This window comes from Biomphalaria glabrata, chromosome 13, assembly GCF_947242115.1.
Source record: "Biomphalaria glabrata chromosome 13, xgBioGlab47.1, whole genome shotgun sequence".
Taxonomy (NCBI): domain Eukaryota; kingdom Metazoa; phylum Mollusca; class Gastropoda; family Planorbidae; genus Biomphalaria; species Biomphalaria glabrata.
The window spans coordinates 3,839,983-3,859,724 of NC_074723.1; the positions used below are offsets into that span (position 1 = coordinate 3,839,983).

The window sequence follows — 19,742 nt, forward strand, 5'->3', positions numbered from 1 at the left end:
CATTCCCCTTTTGTACCAGCTGCCCTCTAGCACCCCCTTTTGTACCAGCTGCCCTCTAGCACCCCTTTTGTACCAGCTGCCCTCTAGCACCCCTTTTGTGCCCAGCACTTTTGTCCCTGTTGAAGACCACGGATACATATAGTACCATAACCTCTAACACCAAAAGGGCTGACGCTGTACATGCTTACCTTCATAGCTCTTGTTTTCCCCCCAAATTTCTGATCTCTAAGCAGCAGCTGCTTCCTCAACTCTCTATTGTCTTTCTCTAATCTCTCTATCTCTTTTTGATAGCGAAGCTGAGGATCAAAAATCAAATTGTAAATTTTTGTTTCACTTTAAAACATATACCATTATTTTTACAAGCTTATAAAAAAAAGGAATAAAATTATCTGTTTGCAAACTTTATTTCCATACTAATCTTTAACCACAAGAAAATCCAATCAGAGTTACTAGATGACAAAATTTTCACTTTTTATGTTTTAACTAAAAGTCTTTGATAATTGTTTTTTAAAATTATGAGGGCTTAAAGATACATTTTTCTAAAATCCTTCAAGTTGATACCATCATGAAAAAAAAAAAATTACCTGGATGTCCATAACCTCTTCTTGGATTTTTTGTCGAGTCACCTACAAAAAAAAAGTAAAAAATTTTTTTAGATTTACTAGAAAACTATTTCATTGATTTATTTAAAATAAAATTCAGACTTGATGAATCAGCCTTTTTTCATGTCACATCTAGAAAGTTGCTTGAGCTAAATGAAGTTGCTTTTCAAGAAGTTTACTGACAAAATTAAAAAGAATATGTATCACATAATGTTGGATAAAGAGCATCTCTTCAGAAAAAAACAGCAAATTATTAAAATAAGATTTCCCTGTACTACAATTACAATTTCGAAAGTTAATCTTCAGGTTGACAATGAAAACATGTATTAGGGTATTTTATCACTACATAACACTATATGGCTTTTTTTTTTTTTTTGAATGAATTTGATTTCATTTTATAACTCTACACACACAAAATTCTTAAACTTAAAGCTTTCTGTCACTTGCGTTTCTTCATTCATATTATGTAAAGTAAGAACTGTTTTTGTCTTGTTTTTTTTTCTTGTTGAAGAAAGTTTTTAAGTTGACAGCTGCATCTCAAAATTGAGCATCAAATTGTGTACACAAAAATACTTTAGAAGAATCATAATCATAAAGTAAATCATAATTACAGAAATGCTAATTTAAAACAACAACAAAAAACTTTTTTGGAAAAGCCATCATGACTCTTACAAAACTGTGTAAAGGTAACTAAGAAACTGAAACACAATATACATAAAATTGTGCATACAAAATAAAATACAAATGAAATTGAACTGATATATCTAAGTTCAATGAAAATACAATAATGAACAACCCCAAAAGTGAACAATCAAGTCACAAATCAAACACAAATGGTTAACTGCATATGTCACATTTTTAAGAATACCCTAGGATCCTCCTCAAAGTGATATGGCGGCTTTTCAACATTTTTTTCAACAGGTTCTAATATGCTGTCAACCTTTGACTCCTCGGATTTGGAGATATCTTTTTCCACTTTATGAATGGGAACCCCAGCAAATTTTGGCATCTCATTAAACTGAGGAAGGTCTCCATAAATTTCCTGGGTTTTAGGTCAGAATTTTCAAATCATAAAACCCATTTTAAAATATGTATTTTTAAAAAAGAAAACAAGTCTGGATAGTCTCATAATATTAAAATAGCTATTTCGTTTTTCATCTTAATAGAAATAATTTTAAAAAAAAAATGACAAACTTATGATTCACATGATTTCTAAATATTACTTTATAAAATATTCAAATTTTAGGGGATAAAAGCATTATCTGAATTCATTAAATAAAAACAATCAAATGATACAGACATTAATATGAAGACTTTGATAGTAGCCTAGAAGTAAAGTCACTGACGCACTTGTTTCCTACCTCATAGTCTTCAGTGTAAGTTGTTGACTCCTCTTCCTGTCAGGAGGGACACTTAAGACAGTCAAATACTAACTAAAATGTGCATGATTATGGTACATAGGATGTGTCATAGTCATTGATTAGCTTCAAATGAGCAAAATAATTGATACAATAATTAGTCCAGTTAATACAAATACAAAAAAAAAAAAAAAAACTGAAATATGGACATGATTGACTTGCTTTAATTATCTTTAGTTTAGTTAAGATTTCAAAAAAAAAAAAAAAAATTAAATTACTGTTATCATAAGATGCTGTCAACAAATGCCATTGTAATAACACCTAAACACCACAAAATAATATAATACTGTATGAGTCTTATGATCGTCCATACATTACACTTCTGTCAATGAAACTACAGAGATTGTGAATACATTAATGTCATAACAGTAACATTCTTTTAGCTGCAAGCATAATAGATCTATCTTCATCATTATGGGGATAGCAAGACTTAAAAGGGCCTGACTTTTGTACTAGTCAATATTTAGAAAGTGGGCCAAGATGGAAGTGTGTATGTTTTGTGTGCAGGGTTTATTAAATCGCTCTCTCCGTAATTAGTTACCACATTCTAGTGGAATCAACGTTGGTATCGTCAGTTAAGAGAGAAAAGAGTTAATTACAACTTATTCCCCATACATAAGAACTTCTTACTTTCCAGACCCAGATACTACAAATAAGTTTGTGAGGTTTCCAAATATAGAAATCAATGCTACACATGTCTCCAATATATGTTATGTGCATGTGCATCAAGAAAATACTGTCCTTGAAGACTTTGTAGACCAAGAGAACACAAAACAAAACAATGTCAACAGTTAACTGTCTCAGATTACCTGGGTATATTCTGCTTCAGTGTAAAGTTTTTCATTTTCACAAATTATACAAGACTGCAGCTTTAAAATAAAATTCACAGAAAATTTTAAAATCATATTTTTTTTAAACAAGGGGATTCTTAATATGCAGTTAGCAGACATTGGAAAATAAAATATATATTGATTAGAAAATTACCCAAACATCTATATAAAATATAAAATTTTTGTAGTCTAATTCTAATAATCTTACTTTAACTAACCACATACTTCTGAACACTAGTTAACTATGAACAGAAACCAAAACTAATGCTATTGAATATTGACACTATGACATTATTGAAGTAGCTTTGTTGTATATTTTACTTTAAAGTCCACTTCAAGTATTCAATGTAAGTAAGAACTATTTAACATAAGAAATTAAAAAAATAAAAAAGTTGCTCTCATAACACAATGCAAAAAACAAAAACTTGTGAATATAACTTATGTAAATGAAGGTATAAATTTTGAATATTAAAAAGAACAAAACAAAAAAAAAAACTTAAAAATTAACAGATCTATAGTTTCAATTGATATAAACTACTATTCCTACTGCTAAGACTCTCTATTCGTTAACAATAGTGGCCGGAATCGCTAAGCTGTGATGGAGAACCTATCAGACATAACATTTTTCCCTTTCTACCATAGGCACTTTTCACTATACATGACACTAATCATGTGCTCTACCCACACTAACTAGTAAGTGCACTTTTGACACCACACAAGTGTTTAAACACAATGTTCTAATCTGTTTGTGTCAAGAGCTCCATTAAAAACTCTTCTCATTATACATTCAATTATATGTGAGTGCTATCATATTTCTTTCATGGAAAATAGTTTCACCAAAGACTCATTTTATCAATTAACAATGGATCAATGAATAAATCTATATCAATAATTATTAAAACAATTATCATAATAATAAGGTGATCAATAAGACAATAATATGAATAACTTATGAGCAAGTCTTTTTTTTTTCTTTTAAATACTCTGATGTATTCTCAAGTTTGCACGAAGGAAATGCTAAGCAAAGTATTATAGTGCAAACTAGACACCATACACTGGTATAAAACAACCTGAATAAGATCTATACACTATTGTAACTATGAACACCATGCTTTGTTTATCTTGTGACAATTACCAAGAACAACAAGAAAAAAAATATTTTTTTTAAATTGCTCCTTTTAAAAATTTTGCGAAAGACACTGCCATGATTTAAATCCTTCATCACTATTCTTCATTTAATATTGAGCCATTGAACATAGTTAACAAACATCAAATACCCGACTAGCAAAGCGTTATTAAACCAAATACATTGAAATCTCAAGCTTTACTCAATATCATGTTTATTTAAATACGTAGAAGGATCTAATTGACCACATCCCTACTTGATGTTTAGATGCTAACAAAATATTTGCTTCAAATTTGTGGGGAAAAGCACTGAAAGTAAAGCTCAGTTGGAAAAATTACCTCCCCCCATCTTACAATTACTTTGATAACCCTCCCAAAATCCACTCCTTATTTAACCGAATGATGCGTCTGTGTAGAGAGAGTCTAGTCATTGTACTTGTAATGGCAGATATTTCTCAAAGATAATTATGAACTTGTTTCAAGCCAAATAATTTTAATTAATATTCTTATAAATAAATAATAGATATGACATTTACCTCAGGAATAGGAGCATCCTAATTTTAAAAAAAAAAGTAATAAAATTTCAAGAGATTTCTTAATTAAAAAAAAAAAGGTTCATTTCTTTAAAACAATATTATTTTTTTACTTCTATACAGGGTTATAAGCGATCATTCTTATTTAAGACCTAACACTGTTTGTTACCAAGATCTTCACTTCAGGTAAGACCATAAGCTGAGATCAAAATTATACGTCAGAACCAATGTCTTTTTAATTTTAATACTAGTAGTTTAGCAAATAAACTTGACTGCACCTAGCTAAGTTACTAATCTATTTCTAAGCATGCTAAATTGTGTATGTAATTAAGTAATAATATGTATGACTTATGCAACAAGTTCATCCTCACACTTTAAGAAAGCCTCTAGTCTAGTTTATTTACCTTTGCATTGGAATCCTTTTACAAAAAGAAGAAAAATAATCTATTAAAATTTTCTATTGTAGATATTTCATTTTAGCACTAAGTGCCATTATTATTTTATAGATTTAATAACAAATCAAAATGTATACAGTAATACATTTGGTACATCATAAACATGAATGAAATAATTCAACTCTTCAAATATGATCCTGATTTGAAATGTTTTTTCCTTTGATAAATAACTGGATTTCATTTTATTTTCATGTGTTTTTACTGATATCAAAGTGTTTAAATAATTAAACTTTCTTTGCTCAACAGAATAATTAGTTTTCTTTCAATGGTAGTGGCATGGAATAATTAGTTTTCTTTATTTCTTTCGCAACATTATCTATTCCATTTTGTAAACACATTGATAATTATCACTGAATTAACAATTAACATAAAAAGTCTTTTTTTTTCATATTCTAGATCTAGAGTTTTCCTTTTAATATTCATAGTCTAAAATTAAAATATATTTTTTATATAAAATTAATTCTGTTTTTAATTTTGTTTAAAAAAAAAACTTACAGAAAAGACATACTTTTCCCTTTAATTCTCTACCAAATGTAAACAAATTTTCTGATTAAAAAAAAAAGTTATACAAGTTTCATTCTAACATGCTAGTGCTTAATTGTTATATTTTTTTTTTTTTTAGTTTCAGATGTTCCCTAATGTTTAAGATAATTACATCCTAGCCTAAACCTCCCACAGCGGGGGATGATTGTGGGCAAGTTTTTGAACCCAGAACCATCGAGACCATAGAATGACAGCCCAGAGTGCACACCACATGACAAGGAGCTCTACCAATGGGCAAAGTGAATAATTTGTCAAAACATGGAGAATAATTATTAAGATACATTTCCTCTAACGTTCAGTGTTCACAATGTAAAAAAACAAAATGGACACTACACTGCAGTTTTCAGCTGGTGAAAACAAATTAATGTCAGATTGCAAAAATAGTGTAGTCAGTCAATCTTTAGATTACCAACTTTCAACCTTCAGACCAGTAAAATTGGTAAGCAGTAAATTATTAATACAAGTTCATTAAAAAAAAAACACTAAAAAACAGGGTTTACATATTTAAGGTTTAGGTTTCGTTTGACAAAGTTACTTACATCTTTATCTTGATTCTCCACTTTCTCTGCTGAAGCAGAGGCCAAAGCACTTTTAGCAGTGGTCAAATTAAATGCAACAGCATCAGATTCTAAAATATAAAAAAAAAAATTAACTTCTAAATAGAAACAAAAAAAAAAAACAAAAAAATAATTTAAATTATAAAGCGCTGCTAACCAACTTAATGTAGAGTCAAGGCGCTATAACAACATAACAGACATAAACACAAGAGTTAAAATAACAAACTAAACTAAAAAAAAGTTTTGAACAGATTCGTTTTAATATTCTTCTTGAATGTAGTGAAGCATGTGGTCTGTCTGAGATTAATGGGGAGCAAGTAGCAAACTTTTGGTCCATGCAATGAAAAAAACAACTTCAAACTGTAAATGTTTAGGGAGAAACACGACACAACTAAAAGTGTTGAGTCCATGGAGCGCAGGGCTCTCAGAGGGACATATGGAGTGATATGTTTGCTACGGTGCAATGGCATTTCTTTGTTGTAGATACACAATGATGAAGTGTAGCCACCTTGTAGTCGATTCTTGTATTCACTGGATGCCAATGGAGTGAACGCAAAAGAGCAGAAACAGAATTACAGGTTGTTTTTTGAACGACTATTTGTACAGCATTGCTCTGAATTCACTGCAGCTTAGCAATTTTGTCCTCAGATATACCTGCTAGCACAGTATTGCAGTAGTTAAGGTAAAATAATATGGAAGCCCCAGACAGCTTTTTTGATGACTCCATTGTCAAATATAGTCAGATTTGGCCTAATCTGCACAGCCACAGAGTTGTGTCAAAGAAAACTCCAAGATTGGAAACTACTGGGATTTAATATGAATTAATGCAATCAAAATAAATGTTTGATAGCATACATACACATTTAAAATAAAAGCTTTCCACATCACTTGTTTTTTTAATATATATACGAGTCACATATAGAGATTGTCTCCATATAAAAAAACCTCAGGCACTAATCCACTAAACCAAGTAGTAACCAAAAGTCACATTAGATTTGCGGGACATGTCCCCGAAAACAGCAATAGTATGGAGGGTAAAATAATGTCAATATTAACAGGTCAAACCTTGGATAACATGGCATCCCATCTTCATGGAAGTCCTAAAGCAGTGGACACCAGATGGTTTAATCATTACTGTACTATGCACCAAATGGTACAGAAGGATATGAGTATACATGCTGAGAATATTTAGTTTGTAACAGAAAAGTGTTTGTGTTTCACAAGCTGACCATTTTGCAGAGGGCTAACATTTCAAAGTTAAATTGGTTGCACTGATTTACTTTTTGACAATTATTGTAGACAATATACCCACTTTAAAAGTTCAGGCAAAGCATACTCCCATACTTCTAAGTCAACATATTTATAGTTCAAGACTTTTATTTTAGACTTAGAAATTAATAAAGAAATTTTGAATAGATTTCTCATGTATGTATGCTATATATATATATCTATATTATAAAGTAGAATGTGTGGTGTATGTATGTATGTATGTATGTATGTTACTTATAGACATCAAAACCGCTTGACCAATCTTGATAAAACTAGGCAGGAATGTTCCTTGGGTACCAACTTAGACCGTAGTGTATGTATTGTAGCCCTAAAACAAACTTAAGACCCTCAAAAAAAATAAAGTTGTCCGACTCTATTACAGCTATAGTATTTTATGGATCTAGGCCATGTCTACAATGTTGACATGAGAAAAGATAGAAAGGATTTAGACCTAGATCTAATTTTAAGAAATACACTTTGCCAGATAGTTTTTTACTTTGACACATGAAAAGACAAAAGAAGATCCATTGATTTCATTATATAATAAAATTAACCTTCAATTTTGTGTTTCAAAAGCATTTTTTACATTAATTAGTTCCTTATATCTGTGATTACAGATTTCCTGACGAACATTCTTTCATTAGACAATTCAGTAATGAATCGCGTACTAAATATTAATTCGTTTAATTGTTTACTTTATAATCCCATCCCTAGATCTAAAACTCTAATTCAACTCTAAGATGATAAAACTTCTCTTCGCACAGATAGTTTTATACTTTAACACATAAACATATTAATTAAAGTCCATTCATTTCATATTTTGATCAAATAAACATTCAAATTTGGTTTTCTAAAGCTACATTCGTTTACGAAAGCTGCGAAGCCGAGTTGAGATAGTCCTAGATCTATATTCATTCATGAATCGCGTACTAAACATTATTTCGTTTAATTGTTCACTTTATAATCCCATTCATTTAACAAAGCTATCGCTCTTTTCGTTTTTAATAGATAAGAATGTATCGACTTCGGGTAAACCCATTTTCGCAAACCTAATTTTATTTTCGTAGCGAAAGAGAAATAACGTGAAAGGATCATTAGCTAAGTTTAACATACATCTAAATCCAATCCACTAGATTATTCAAAAGCATTTTTTACATAAATTAGTTCCTGATATCTACAGATTTCCTGGCGAACATTCTTTCATTAGACATTACCAAATGGTTACACATTAACACATCTCTCTTCTGAGGTCTGAGTCTATTCCTAGGCCTAGGTCTAAAACTCTTACTGAACTCTAAGATGATAAAACTTCTTTTCGCAAAGATAGTTTTATGCTTTAACACATAAACATACTAATTATTGTCCATTCATTTCATATTTTAATCAAATTAACATTCAAATTTGTTTTTTTAAAGCATTTTTACTACATTCGTTCGCTGTTCGCTAAAGCTGCGTAGCCGTGTTGAGATAGGCCTATATTCATTCATGAAAAAAGGTCACGCATGCGCAACACAGAATGAACTCTATAAAAGCCATTTTTTAACTCTAGATTAGTGTAGATTTAGATCTATGTCTACCTAAAGATCTACTTTATACTTTAACACATGAACATACAAAATTAAGTCTATTCATCTCAAATTGTAATCAAATATATGTAGGCCTACATGCAAATGTTTTAATTTGAAAAAAAATGGATTTAAGCCTATTAGCTATTCTGATTTGATCGCTTCATTCACACTATTTTTACATTGACACATTCGCTTTACTTATTACATTATTATTTCGTTTAATTGTTTACAAAACACTCTCAGTGACTATATCGAAAGTAATGCGCAAATAAAGACCCGCGGGTCGTGGGTAACATATGTCTAGTATATATATATATTAAAGTAATGAGGATTTGTGTGATATGAACATTACTTTGCTCAGATGTCAGGGTGCCAAACAGAATTTGCTGGAATCAGAAATATCTTTTATTTTAGCAATAGCTTTGAGGATAAGATACAAAAAGTAAAGTACCTAAGATAGAAAGCAAAATGCACTTTAAAAAAGTGTAAAAAAATAATTAAATTTTTTTTTACCATGTTCATACAGTTTGTGATATTGGAACCAATGAGACAGACAACATGAAAGTAGCAAAACTACTTTTTTTTTTAAATCTACTTTAGCAAAAGATGATTAGACAAAATAAAATAGTATTCCTCAAACTATAGACTACCAATACTAATTTTTCGTTTAAAATAACTTCAGTATTAGACTTAAAACTTAGTTAAATACCAAGCATAAAATGAAAAATAGCTAATAATATGCTTAACAAGCAACAACCACAAAAATTAAGACAATAATAAATAAACCCTAATAACAAATTATTTTAAGTTTAAGTCACAAAAATTTAAAGATGTAGATAATATAACATTTCATAAAAGTAGAAAGAAAAATATAGATCTAGTCTAATTATTAATAACTGTGCTATCTCTGGTGTGCAGATTGCAAGAAAGTCTTTTTTTGAACACCTATTATTTTTTGGAGAAAAAAGCTTAGAAAAAAAAAAAAATTTTAATTCTCTGCCACATTCATTCATTAATAAGCTCTTCTTCAGGAACTGAAATTTTTCACTTATAAAAAAAAATCAGATAACATTTTAACAATTAAAAAAAAAAACATTATTTAATTTCTGTATACTCATTACTGTATACAAAGAAATTATCGTTGTCCATTTGAAGAATAGGCTTGGATAGGACCCATCTTACAATCAATAAAAACTATATTAAAAAATCCAACAGCTAAAAATAACATTTGTATTTCCCAAGCTTTCTTCCTCAAATCGAATGCAGAATTCTCTAGAATGGGGTGAATTAAAAATACTGAACCAACAAATGTTAATATGAAACAAAATTTTTCTTGTAATCTACACACCTTGTGCATGAGCATTAGTAAGCACCCCGACACTCTGGAGCCCTGGCAAGAAAGAAAAGAGAAAAAAAAAGACAATGAAGTTAGATGAAGATTAGGAGGGCACCTGACTTGCTCATTAGTTTGTTCTAAACGACTACAAAATTTTAATTAACTAAAAAAAATGAAATAAAAATTTAAAAAAATATAAAAATAAACAGCTATAGAGCAAAATATTGAGCAATTAATTCTACATATAATAAGGAACAAAAAAAAAAAAAAAATTCAAAGATAAAGTGGATGGGGGGGGGGGGGGGGGTTAAAATTATCTTTAGTAAATTTCGTGACCAGAGATTTCCTTCTTTGTGTCATTATTTGTTACTGAGTGATTTTAGGAAAAAAACAATAATGCTTATATTGATTTCCTAAGAAGACGATTTATAAACAAAAAACAGATGTGTACAGTTAGTGACTTACAATGTGTGTGTACAGTTAGTGACTTACAATGTATGTGTACAGTTAGTGATTTACAATGTATGTGTACAGTTAGTGACTTACAATGTGTGTGTACAGTTAGTGACTTACAATGTGTGTGTACAGTTAGTGACTTACAATGTGTGTGTACAGTTAGTGACTTACAATGTGTGTGTACAGTTAGTGACTTACAATGTGTGTGTACAGTTAGTGACATACAATGTATAGACAATTAACTACTAAAAAAAAAAAAAAAACATTAACAACAAAGATGAGCAACAGACAATAATAAATGCTGCTTGCAAAATGTTTTAGGATGCTACAGGTGTTTAGATACATGTTTATAAGAAAATACAATTAAAACAAGAAATAACAATACAAATACAATCAGAAATAGAAAGCAACTTCAACTGGTTTTTAAACTATGCTTTCAGCATTTAAATAAATAAAAAATAAAAAAAATATATATAATATCCCTGACTAACCTTCAATAATGGTAGTAGAAAAGTCATAGGGAAGTCCAGCTTTCAACTTTTCTTTCCATTCAAGTAACTTTGGCTGCACTCTTGGTAAATGTTCTAATTTGCTTTTCAACCATCCCTGGAGACAAAAAAAATGTCTTTATGAAAACAATTTAGAGAGGCACAACTTAACAAGAATATGATTAAATTATCATACTAATAACATTTTTCTAACTGGGTCAAACACTTATCCAACACGGGGAAGAACACCATGCCAAAGATGATTTTTTTGGCAAGCTTAAAAGAGTCACTGTGGCTGAGTGGTATAGTGCTTGATTTGCGAACCAGGGTCCTGGATTTGAATTGTGGTGAAGACTCAAATTTTTAATTTTGGGATCTTTGGGTGCCTCTGAGTCCACCCAGCTCTAATGTTTACCTGACATTACTTGGGTAAAAAAAGGCAGTTGTATGTTGTGCTGGACACAATACCCTCGTTAACAGTGGGCTACAGAAACAGATGACCTTTACATCATCTGCCCTACAGATCATAAGGCCTTAAAGGGGAACTTAAAGAAGGATGGAATGACAGAGGTGCTCACGAAAGCTTTATAAAGATCAACTCAGGCGCCATTTCACCCTCACATACAGGAATGAAACAGGTAGCAGATGAGCTCTGAAAGACACATTTGGAGAGCTCTCAGGAAGGCAGTGGGAACAAAGAAAAAGTCTTTGCCAAAGACAGGTGCTGAAGATGAAAATCAAACTTAAATAGGTTATGGTGGATAACCACTTTGCCTGCATTACATGTGATAAAATATGCAGGTAACAACTAGGTTTGTGTACTCATGTGCAACAACGCATTCATCATTAATCTTCAGAATTGAAGACACTGCCATTATTATATATTACAATAAGCAGGATAAATGTGCTTTCATTGACAAAAACATGACAATGAGATTTTTGGGACTTGATAAACAAGAAAAACATTTTTTTTAATACTTTTTAAAAAACAAAGCTTATATTAAGTTTAATGTATCAATTAGTTTGGATCAGTCATATACCGGTAATGGACCTCATTCACCAATCGTAAACAAACAATATTTAGTCACATGATCTTATTGATAAAACAAAGAAAAACTAATGTCACATGACAACCATAATGAATTAAACATTAGATCGTAAATTGTATAGAAGAGATAGAGCACCAGGTGGCTAAATGTTGTTTGTTTACGATTGGTGAATGAGGTCCATTATATGGATTGTGTGACCTAATCATAAATCTGTTCACTCACTTTTTCTGGTAACATTTCATTCACTTGGTTTCTCAAACCCCAGTATGTTGATGCTGTGCGTTCCCTAATTTCCCAACTTCTCCAGTCAGGCAAGGAATCTTTCAACTTATCCATATCAGGTATATAATCCTTCATCCATTCAGTATCAGGAATATAACCTTTAATCTTCTCGACTTGCTGTCAGGGACAAACACATTTTTTTTTTTAAATTAGGTATCAAAAGTTGTATAGTGTTATAAACAGAACTTAAAATTGGACGAAAAAAAAATTACAAGAATTATTCAACTAAATTAAAATGATCAAAATGTTTATCAACATGAATACAAAAATACTATGTCATTTCATTTAGTAAATCATGTCCTAAGTGCAATTTTACAGGTACAAGTAGCCATAAAAAGTTTATTTTGTCTGTGTTCACAAATAAAAACACATTTTTGAGGAGGCATGATGACCATAGATATAGTTATTTAGCATATATACATGTTATATTTAAGATAAATAGGGTTTAAGTTTAGTCATCATCATCAAACTCCATTAAAGTGAGGGCTTGAGAGGCTCAAATCCTCTTTTGCAAAAGCCCTGGACAGAAACCCTGCTGTCTTGTGTAGTGCATAAATGTCACCATACAGGTCGAGAATTTTGGGTTTCCCAGATCTGTCGAGACGGAGATCAGCAAGTCTGGGGCAGTCAAACAAAATATGAGGCACGGTTTCCTCTTCTTCCCCGCAGCGGGGGCTCCGTGAATCAAAATTTGTCCATAGCCGCGAGAAATATGAACCAACAGGACAGTGGCCTGTCCTGCACTGTGCTATAATAGCTTGCTCAGGCCTGGACAGCCTCCACCACGGGGAAGTGCGGTCAGGGCGCCTCATGCGCTCCCAGACTCCACTGGCTTTTTGGGACTTGTCCCAGCACTCAAACCACTTTTCCATTTCTGTTTTTTTGTATTATAGCCAGGGCTTGATGAAAGCTTACAGCCTGTTCAGTGGGTGGAATTTGCCCTCCCTGGTGGGCCAAAGAGTCCTCAATTGTGTTGCCAGTATAAGTTTAGTAGGCAGCATTATATTTAACAATTTTATCTAGTACTATTTATAGTGTATTCTCCCAGCTATTTTAAATTAATGTACCTAAAAAATAATCCATGTTGCAAAGAGGTTTACACACGAAAAAAAAACTCATGTAAGAACGTCTTCAATGTAAGATAAATTGGACAATCTTAACATAGAACTTTACCTGACTAGCTGCATAGCCTCCACTAGCACCACCAAATAGAACCAAATATCTAATTTTCAATAGCCTTCCTACAACTCTTACAAGCATAGTGATCTGTCGTTTGTTGTTGGTGTTAAATGTTCCATCGGGTCTGAGTAGTGGGCGTAGGACATACTTAGTGCCTGCTATTGTAAGCCTGTTACTGTGGTGTATATGCAGCTGCCTCAACTGCTCCATGCTGAGATCACCGTTTCTATGAAGGGAACATCTCGAAAGATAATGTTTATGTGCCACTGTGCCCTTCACCTTGCAAGAGTAAATTAAATATCCAGAGCACTCTGCCTTTTCTTTGACTTTTATGAGGTGTCTGAACCCTGTACTATACGAAATAAAGTTTGTACATTAGTTTCTCACCATTGCATAATCTCTTTTGTTATAAATGCATTTACTTATAACTATTTATTTCAATCAATCTTCTTATAGATTGTGGGAAGCGTGGTTGAGAGGCCAAGTGCACTTGAACTTGGCTTGGCTACCTAGAAGGGGGCTCAAGGTTCGACACCCGACTCGGGCAGAGTTGTGTTTACTGAGCGCCTAAAGGCAGCACGGAAAACCAAACTCCTAGATACCCCCTTCCCCCCACTAGTCCACAAATGAGATTTAACAAAAACGCTCTGAGCATGCTATAAGCATGAAAGTAGCGCTATATAAAAGCTATAATAATAATAGACTTTTTCAATACAGTTCACAGAGCAATATGTGTTAAAGGAAATGCCAGTTAAACTGATTATTTTGAGTTGGATTTTAAGTGAATTTGAAATGATACATTGTATTGAACATATAGATCTAAGCTAGTAGTAGTAGAGAAAATAGATCTATAAGGACATCACCCTATTGTCTATAAGCTAATCAATCTGTCCCCCAGAGAACAGAAGTACGCTAATAACATGTGTGTTTATACAGCCCTTGCTATCCATTAAAGCCATATGTACAATCCCCTTCAACCTATAAATATATGGAATCTGGAAATGTTGCTATCATGGAACACATCTCTTTTTGGGTGTTCAAGTATTTTCATATATTAGTGGTTTCGTGAATTTTTATAATGAAAATAAACTTAATCGGTTTACAATTTATTAGTAGTTTAAAAACAACAAAAATAGTCTAAACAATTATATTATAAAACATATTATTATTTTCTTTTTGTTAAAAAAATAATAATTACCTTCCTTTCCTATTAAAAATAATTTAAAGTATTATCTCTCCTCCTAAACCTATTTATAGTACTGACCATGCCAAATAACCATCAAAATAAATACACATTTATAATAAGAATATGGTGAGATATCCAATATGATATAACAAAGGGGGGTGTTCAAAATGGCAGCTTTACTCTAACAGTCTTACTCTAGACTTTATAAAACTATAGACTATACTACTGCTACTCCTACAATCTAGATCTAGCTAGATCTATCATCTATAATTCATAGTAATTTTCGTCTTCTGAACACCCCCATTTTCTTACATTAACGAACACCCCACAATCTTTGTTAAAATGAGCCTCTATTTTGATAGCTATGACAAAACTAGTCTAGTGTTTTTATTTATACTCCATTTCTTTATAGTTCAGACCCCTTTAGTTTCGTTTACTCTGAAAAACAGGTTCAAAGAGCACTGCTAGGACGATGCCATTTTTTCTTCTTCTAGGACAGGAGTGTAGGTTCAGGGTTAAGAAAATTTAAGTATCAGCTAATCATGAACTATCTAAAATGCTTCTAAATAGGTCTAAAACACACACATCATAGTCTATGTGTAAATATTTGGTGTTCCATAATATTCTTTTTTCACAATCAATGACACTAATAAACGGTCTTTCATCACTATCAATGACACTAACGAACGCTATTTTAATGTTGAAAATGCATATCAAAGGGATGTAACTCAAGGCTGGGAAATGGACATTTCTTTGATTTATTTTGTATGGTCTAACATTTTCTTACTTAATTTTGCTTTTGTTTTAGATGTTAAACCAAGTGTGATGTGATAGTGTTCATTAGTGTACAGAGCGGAGAATGGTGTTCGTTAATGTTAGCACTGGACCTTATTGACCTGACCCTCTTCAACATCATATTTTATTGTAACTATGCGTAGCATAACAAATCAATATCTGTAGCTATTTTTATTGACAAATAATGGATGACGAGTTTATAGATGTTTGCAGTTTTTTACTAGTACTAACCATTACAGAGCTATTAACATTCAAACGTAAAAATTGCAGCGTCAGAGCTTAACTTGTTTGGAAGAGCCAAGAGGGAAATTACCATAAATTGCGATTCTAATCTAGAAAATACATCTCTCTGATAATAATAATAATAATGATCTATGACTGACGGTCTTTGTCTATTTACTTACCCAAATCGACCATATAATGCTACTGACATTGTAGGCTAGATTTCTAGATTCTAGATCTAGACCTATTTTATGTTAGATGAAGCCTCGATTCAATAGTTATAAGATCTAGATCATGGATGATTCAAATTCAAGTAAAATTATATTTCATCATTGTTTATCTCTTTTCTTTGATTTTTTATCGTCAGTTATGCAGGCCCATCTGTACACAAATGTTGCGACCGCATGAGCTGTGGGAAAGCATTCAAAGATTATTTTTTGCAAATCTATATAGATCATATTTTAATTAAACTAGATCATCTAAATTCTAAATGAAAGATCTCGAAGTCTACCATTACTGACCTACTAGAGATTCATTCGACCCTAGATCTATGCTTGTGAAGCAACCATTGATATAATATAAGTTGCCAGATTTTTGTATTAAAAACAATTAAGAAAGCCAAATAAAGATATTTTATTTATTGTTGTAAGCCGCCTGCCCGACATTGGGTTCAGTCGTAGAATGTATTATAAATTAAAAACATCATAGACTAAATGAAATCCTATGTATTAGATCAAGATTTAGATCTATGTATAGTCTATAGCATATCTAGATTTAGATAAGGTTATGGTCGGACCGATACATGAGATCTATGTATTAGCAGCGGCGCAAATTCTGCCAGAAAGTTTCACGCTGTGCGCTGGAAGCTACCGACATTACCGGCTTTTGATGTTTTTTGAGCCTACAGAGGGTACACGATGTGTGACTCATGAATAAATAGGCCTATGTCTAAAGATTACTCTATTTCCTATCTTATAAATTACAGCCTTTACTTCAAAAGAGAAGAATATCTGCTCCCTGCACTCTGTATCTCGATAGAATCTTCATTTTATGACCAAAACCGCAGGACAAAGTATCATGACAATAAGTATCATGCCAATTATTGACATGGATTGGGCATAGAGATCTAATCATAGACTCAAGTGTCAGAATTTTTGTCAAGTTAAACTAGTCCTACCGCAGTGCATATGCATACTATGTCACTTCGCAGACTTAATTTAACTGTTGTTTGTCGGTGGTCGGCTTATCTTTTCATTTGCCGTCAACGTCTGACTCTGTTAACCCTTTTGAATCCTCCACACTGTTCTCTACGGGGTCATGCAGATGGTGATGGCCCTCTCTCATTAGTAGCCTATATTATAGCGGTACATCATAGGAATACGCAGGAACCCCAAGTTGGCTCGACCTCCAGCCTCTCATGGAATGGATAAAACCATAACGGGCTCAAGGAGCTGTGTCTCACGACAATGGATGTGATTCGAGCGTCCGATGACCGCAGCCTACTTGCTCCCCCTGAATATGAGCTCCAGCTCGCCGTCTACGAATCTGCGTAAATTGTTGCTTCATTTAATTTAACCTCGGAAAGTCATGTTTCAGAAATCTTCCAATAAAATCTACCCAGCTCCAAAGATCAATGCGAATAGCCACCTACTCGACGTGGTTGACTATAGTATACTTTACATAAATGGAAAACACGGTATCCAATGACGCATCTCTTTCAAGATAACCACCTGGCTTCCGACGTGACCTCCGTGAATGTCGAAGGCGCCGCTTCCGATAACCCGTCGCATCCCCACGCCGTTCTCTACGGGGGTCATACAGGTGCTGAAGACCCTCTCTCGGCTAATAGCGGTACCTCATAGGAATACGCAGGCTACGAGATGGCTCGAGCAATATTTGAATGGAAAAGATCTAAGTGGCAAATGAGGTGGAAACAATGTAACAAGGAACAAGAAGAGTAGAAAAATCTCTGCATGTTTTCAGGACAAGCTGACTATAGTTTCTGTAGTTTATTATTTGACAACCAATTATTATTTTTTTTTAGTACGGCAAACAGACCACTTCTGATGACAGGATCGAAAGCCTTGGTCAAATTGATAAAAGTTATGCAAAGGAGCTGTTTTTTGTTCTCTGCTCTTCTCCCGTGGCTGACGCAAGGAGAATATTATATCTGTTGTCAGTGTTGTATATCTACCTGCTCTGTAGAAATGTAGAGAACAAGACTAAGACTAAGACTGCTTTATTGATCCTCACGGAAATTTGTTGTGATTACAAGGACTCTTTTCTCATATAAAGACAACACAGCAGAAAAATACACATAAATACAACAGACAACATAAAGAGTTCATTTAGCGACTACACACAGGTATCTTGGTGCATTTCATGTTCCCTGATCAATGAGTGGCGTTGATAGAGTCTGCAAGCAAGAGTCCAAGTAAACAGAGACTACTCCAAGCCTTTTCCTGTCTCAAATGGCGTGAAGCAAGGCTGTATGTTGGCTCCAACGCTATGCTGAGAGATGCCTTTCGCACAGAAAGCATTGGAGTTGGTATACGATATCACACTGATGCAAGTTTATTCAACACTCAAAGACTCAAGACAAGGACCAAAGTAAACTACAACTGCATCAGAGACCCGTTATTCACAGATGACTGTGCCCTAAATGCCTCAAACGAAGAAGATCTTCAAAAGAGCCTGTCCCTCTTTGCCAATGCCTGCATAACTTTTGAGCTTACCATAAATGTAAAAAAGACTGAAGTTCTGCATCAACCTCCTCCAAATAAATCTGTAACAGAACCAGACATTCTAATAGATGGCCAGAAACTAGCAAACGTCAAAAAGTTTGTCAATCTGGGATAGCACCATATCAGCCAACGCCAACCTAAATGATGAGGTAGACTTCCTTGTTGCTCGTGCCAGTGCTGCTTTTGGCAGACTACAAGGATAAGTGTGGCAACGGAGAGGGCTCAGCCTATCTACAAAACTGAAAGTCTACAGTGCTGTAGTTCTCCCGTCACTCCTATATGCATCAGAGTCCTGGGTCATATATTCCCGCAACATCAAAAAGTTAAACTCCTTCCACCTACGCAGTCTAGAGAGTATCTGTAAGGTGCGTTGGTCCACCACATAACAGACAGAAATCTTAAAGCTGTCCAACATGAACAGTATTAATGCGACAGTAAAAAGGTCGCAACTTTGATGGGCGGGACATGTAGCCCGCATGCCTGACAATCACCTTCCCAGACGACTTCTAAACGAGGAGTTGTGTGAAGGAAAGCGCTCCCATGGAGGTCAATACAAGCGCTACAAAGTCACTCTCAAGAGCTCATTCAGGGAGTGCGATATCGACATTCACGGCTGGGAAGCACTAGCTCTCGATCGCGTGAAGCTGTGAGTCTCGAGATTTGAAGCAAGAAGAATGGCAAGGGTGAAAGAGCGCCAAACTAACAGAAAGCTGAGAGAAGAAGCAGTTCTATCTACAACTGACCAAACTTACCCATGTCACGTATGCGGCCGGCTTTTTAAATTGAGAATTGGACTTTGCAGTCATCTTCGAGTCCATAGGATTTGAGAAATGTGCTCATCTTCGATCACGAAGGAGGAGCTATATACCTTCTCTAAAGACACACTGCCACTCAGGATAAACACATTCTTACATGGTTTACAATCGTTTCAGAACTCTTGCAAAGGCCTTTCCGACAATGCTAAGTATAGAGAGTTCCCCTCTAACTGCTACAATCGGATCGGTCCAAACCAGTCTTGTTTTTATAAATTGTAACAATGTTTGCCTCTTTAAATCTAGAGGGATCAAGTTTAGCAGTTGTGTTGTCTTTATATGAGAAAAGTCCT

The 19,742-nt window shown here is 33.3% G+C and overlaps 1 protein-coding gene across 13 annotated transcripts in view; it reads right to left on the reverse strand.

Moving 5' to 3' along the window:
- The window catches only part of LOC106061324 (dynamin-like 120 kDa protein, mitochondrial), a 32,702-nt gene extending 16,509 nt beyond the window's left edge, over positions 1–16,193 (reverse strand). For 3 of the 13 annotated variants that reach the window (XM_056007725.1, XM_056007723.1, XM_056007720.1), the window contains exons 1-13: positions 16,076–16,193; positions 13,685–14,042; positions 12,452–12,628; positions 11,184–11,298; positions 10,249–10,290; positions 6,046–6,134; positions 4,913–4,927; positions 4,512–4,529; positions 2,830–2,889; positions 1,964–1,999; positions 1,471–1,644; positions 585–626; positions 189–296 (exon numbers count right to left, since the gene is read on the reverse strand). In XM_056007725.1, the coding sequence (XP_055863700.1) occupies positions 189–296; positions 585–626; positions 1,471–1,644; positions 1,964–1,999; positions 2,830–2,889; positions 4,512–4,529; positions 4,913–4,927; positions 6,046–6,134; positions 10,249–10,290; positions 11,184–11,298; positions 12,452–12,628; positions 13,685–14,042; positions 16,076–16,104 (1,263 nt within the window). In that variant the 5' untranslated portion in view covers positions 16,105–16,193. The remainder of the gene's footprint in view (positions 1–188; positions 297–584; positions 627–1,470; positions 1,645–1,963; positions 2,000–2,829; positions 2,890–4,511; positions 4,530–4,912; positions 4,928–6,045; positions 6,135–10,248; positions 10,291–11,183; positions 11,299–12,451; positions 12,629–13,684; positions 14,043–16,075) is intronic. The other 10 variants (XM_056007722.1, XM_056007721.1, XM_056007726.1 and 7 more) reach the window with 10 other exon arrangements.
- Positions 16,194–19,742: the final 3,549 nt, after the last annotated feature.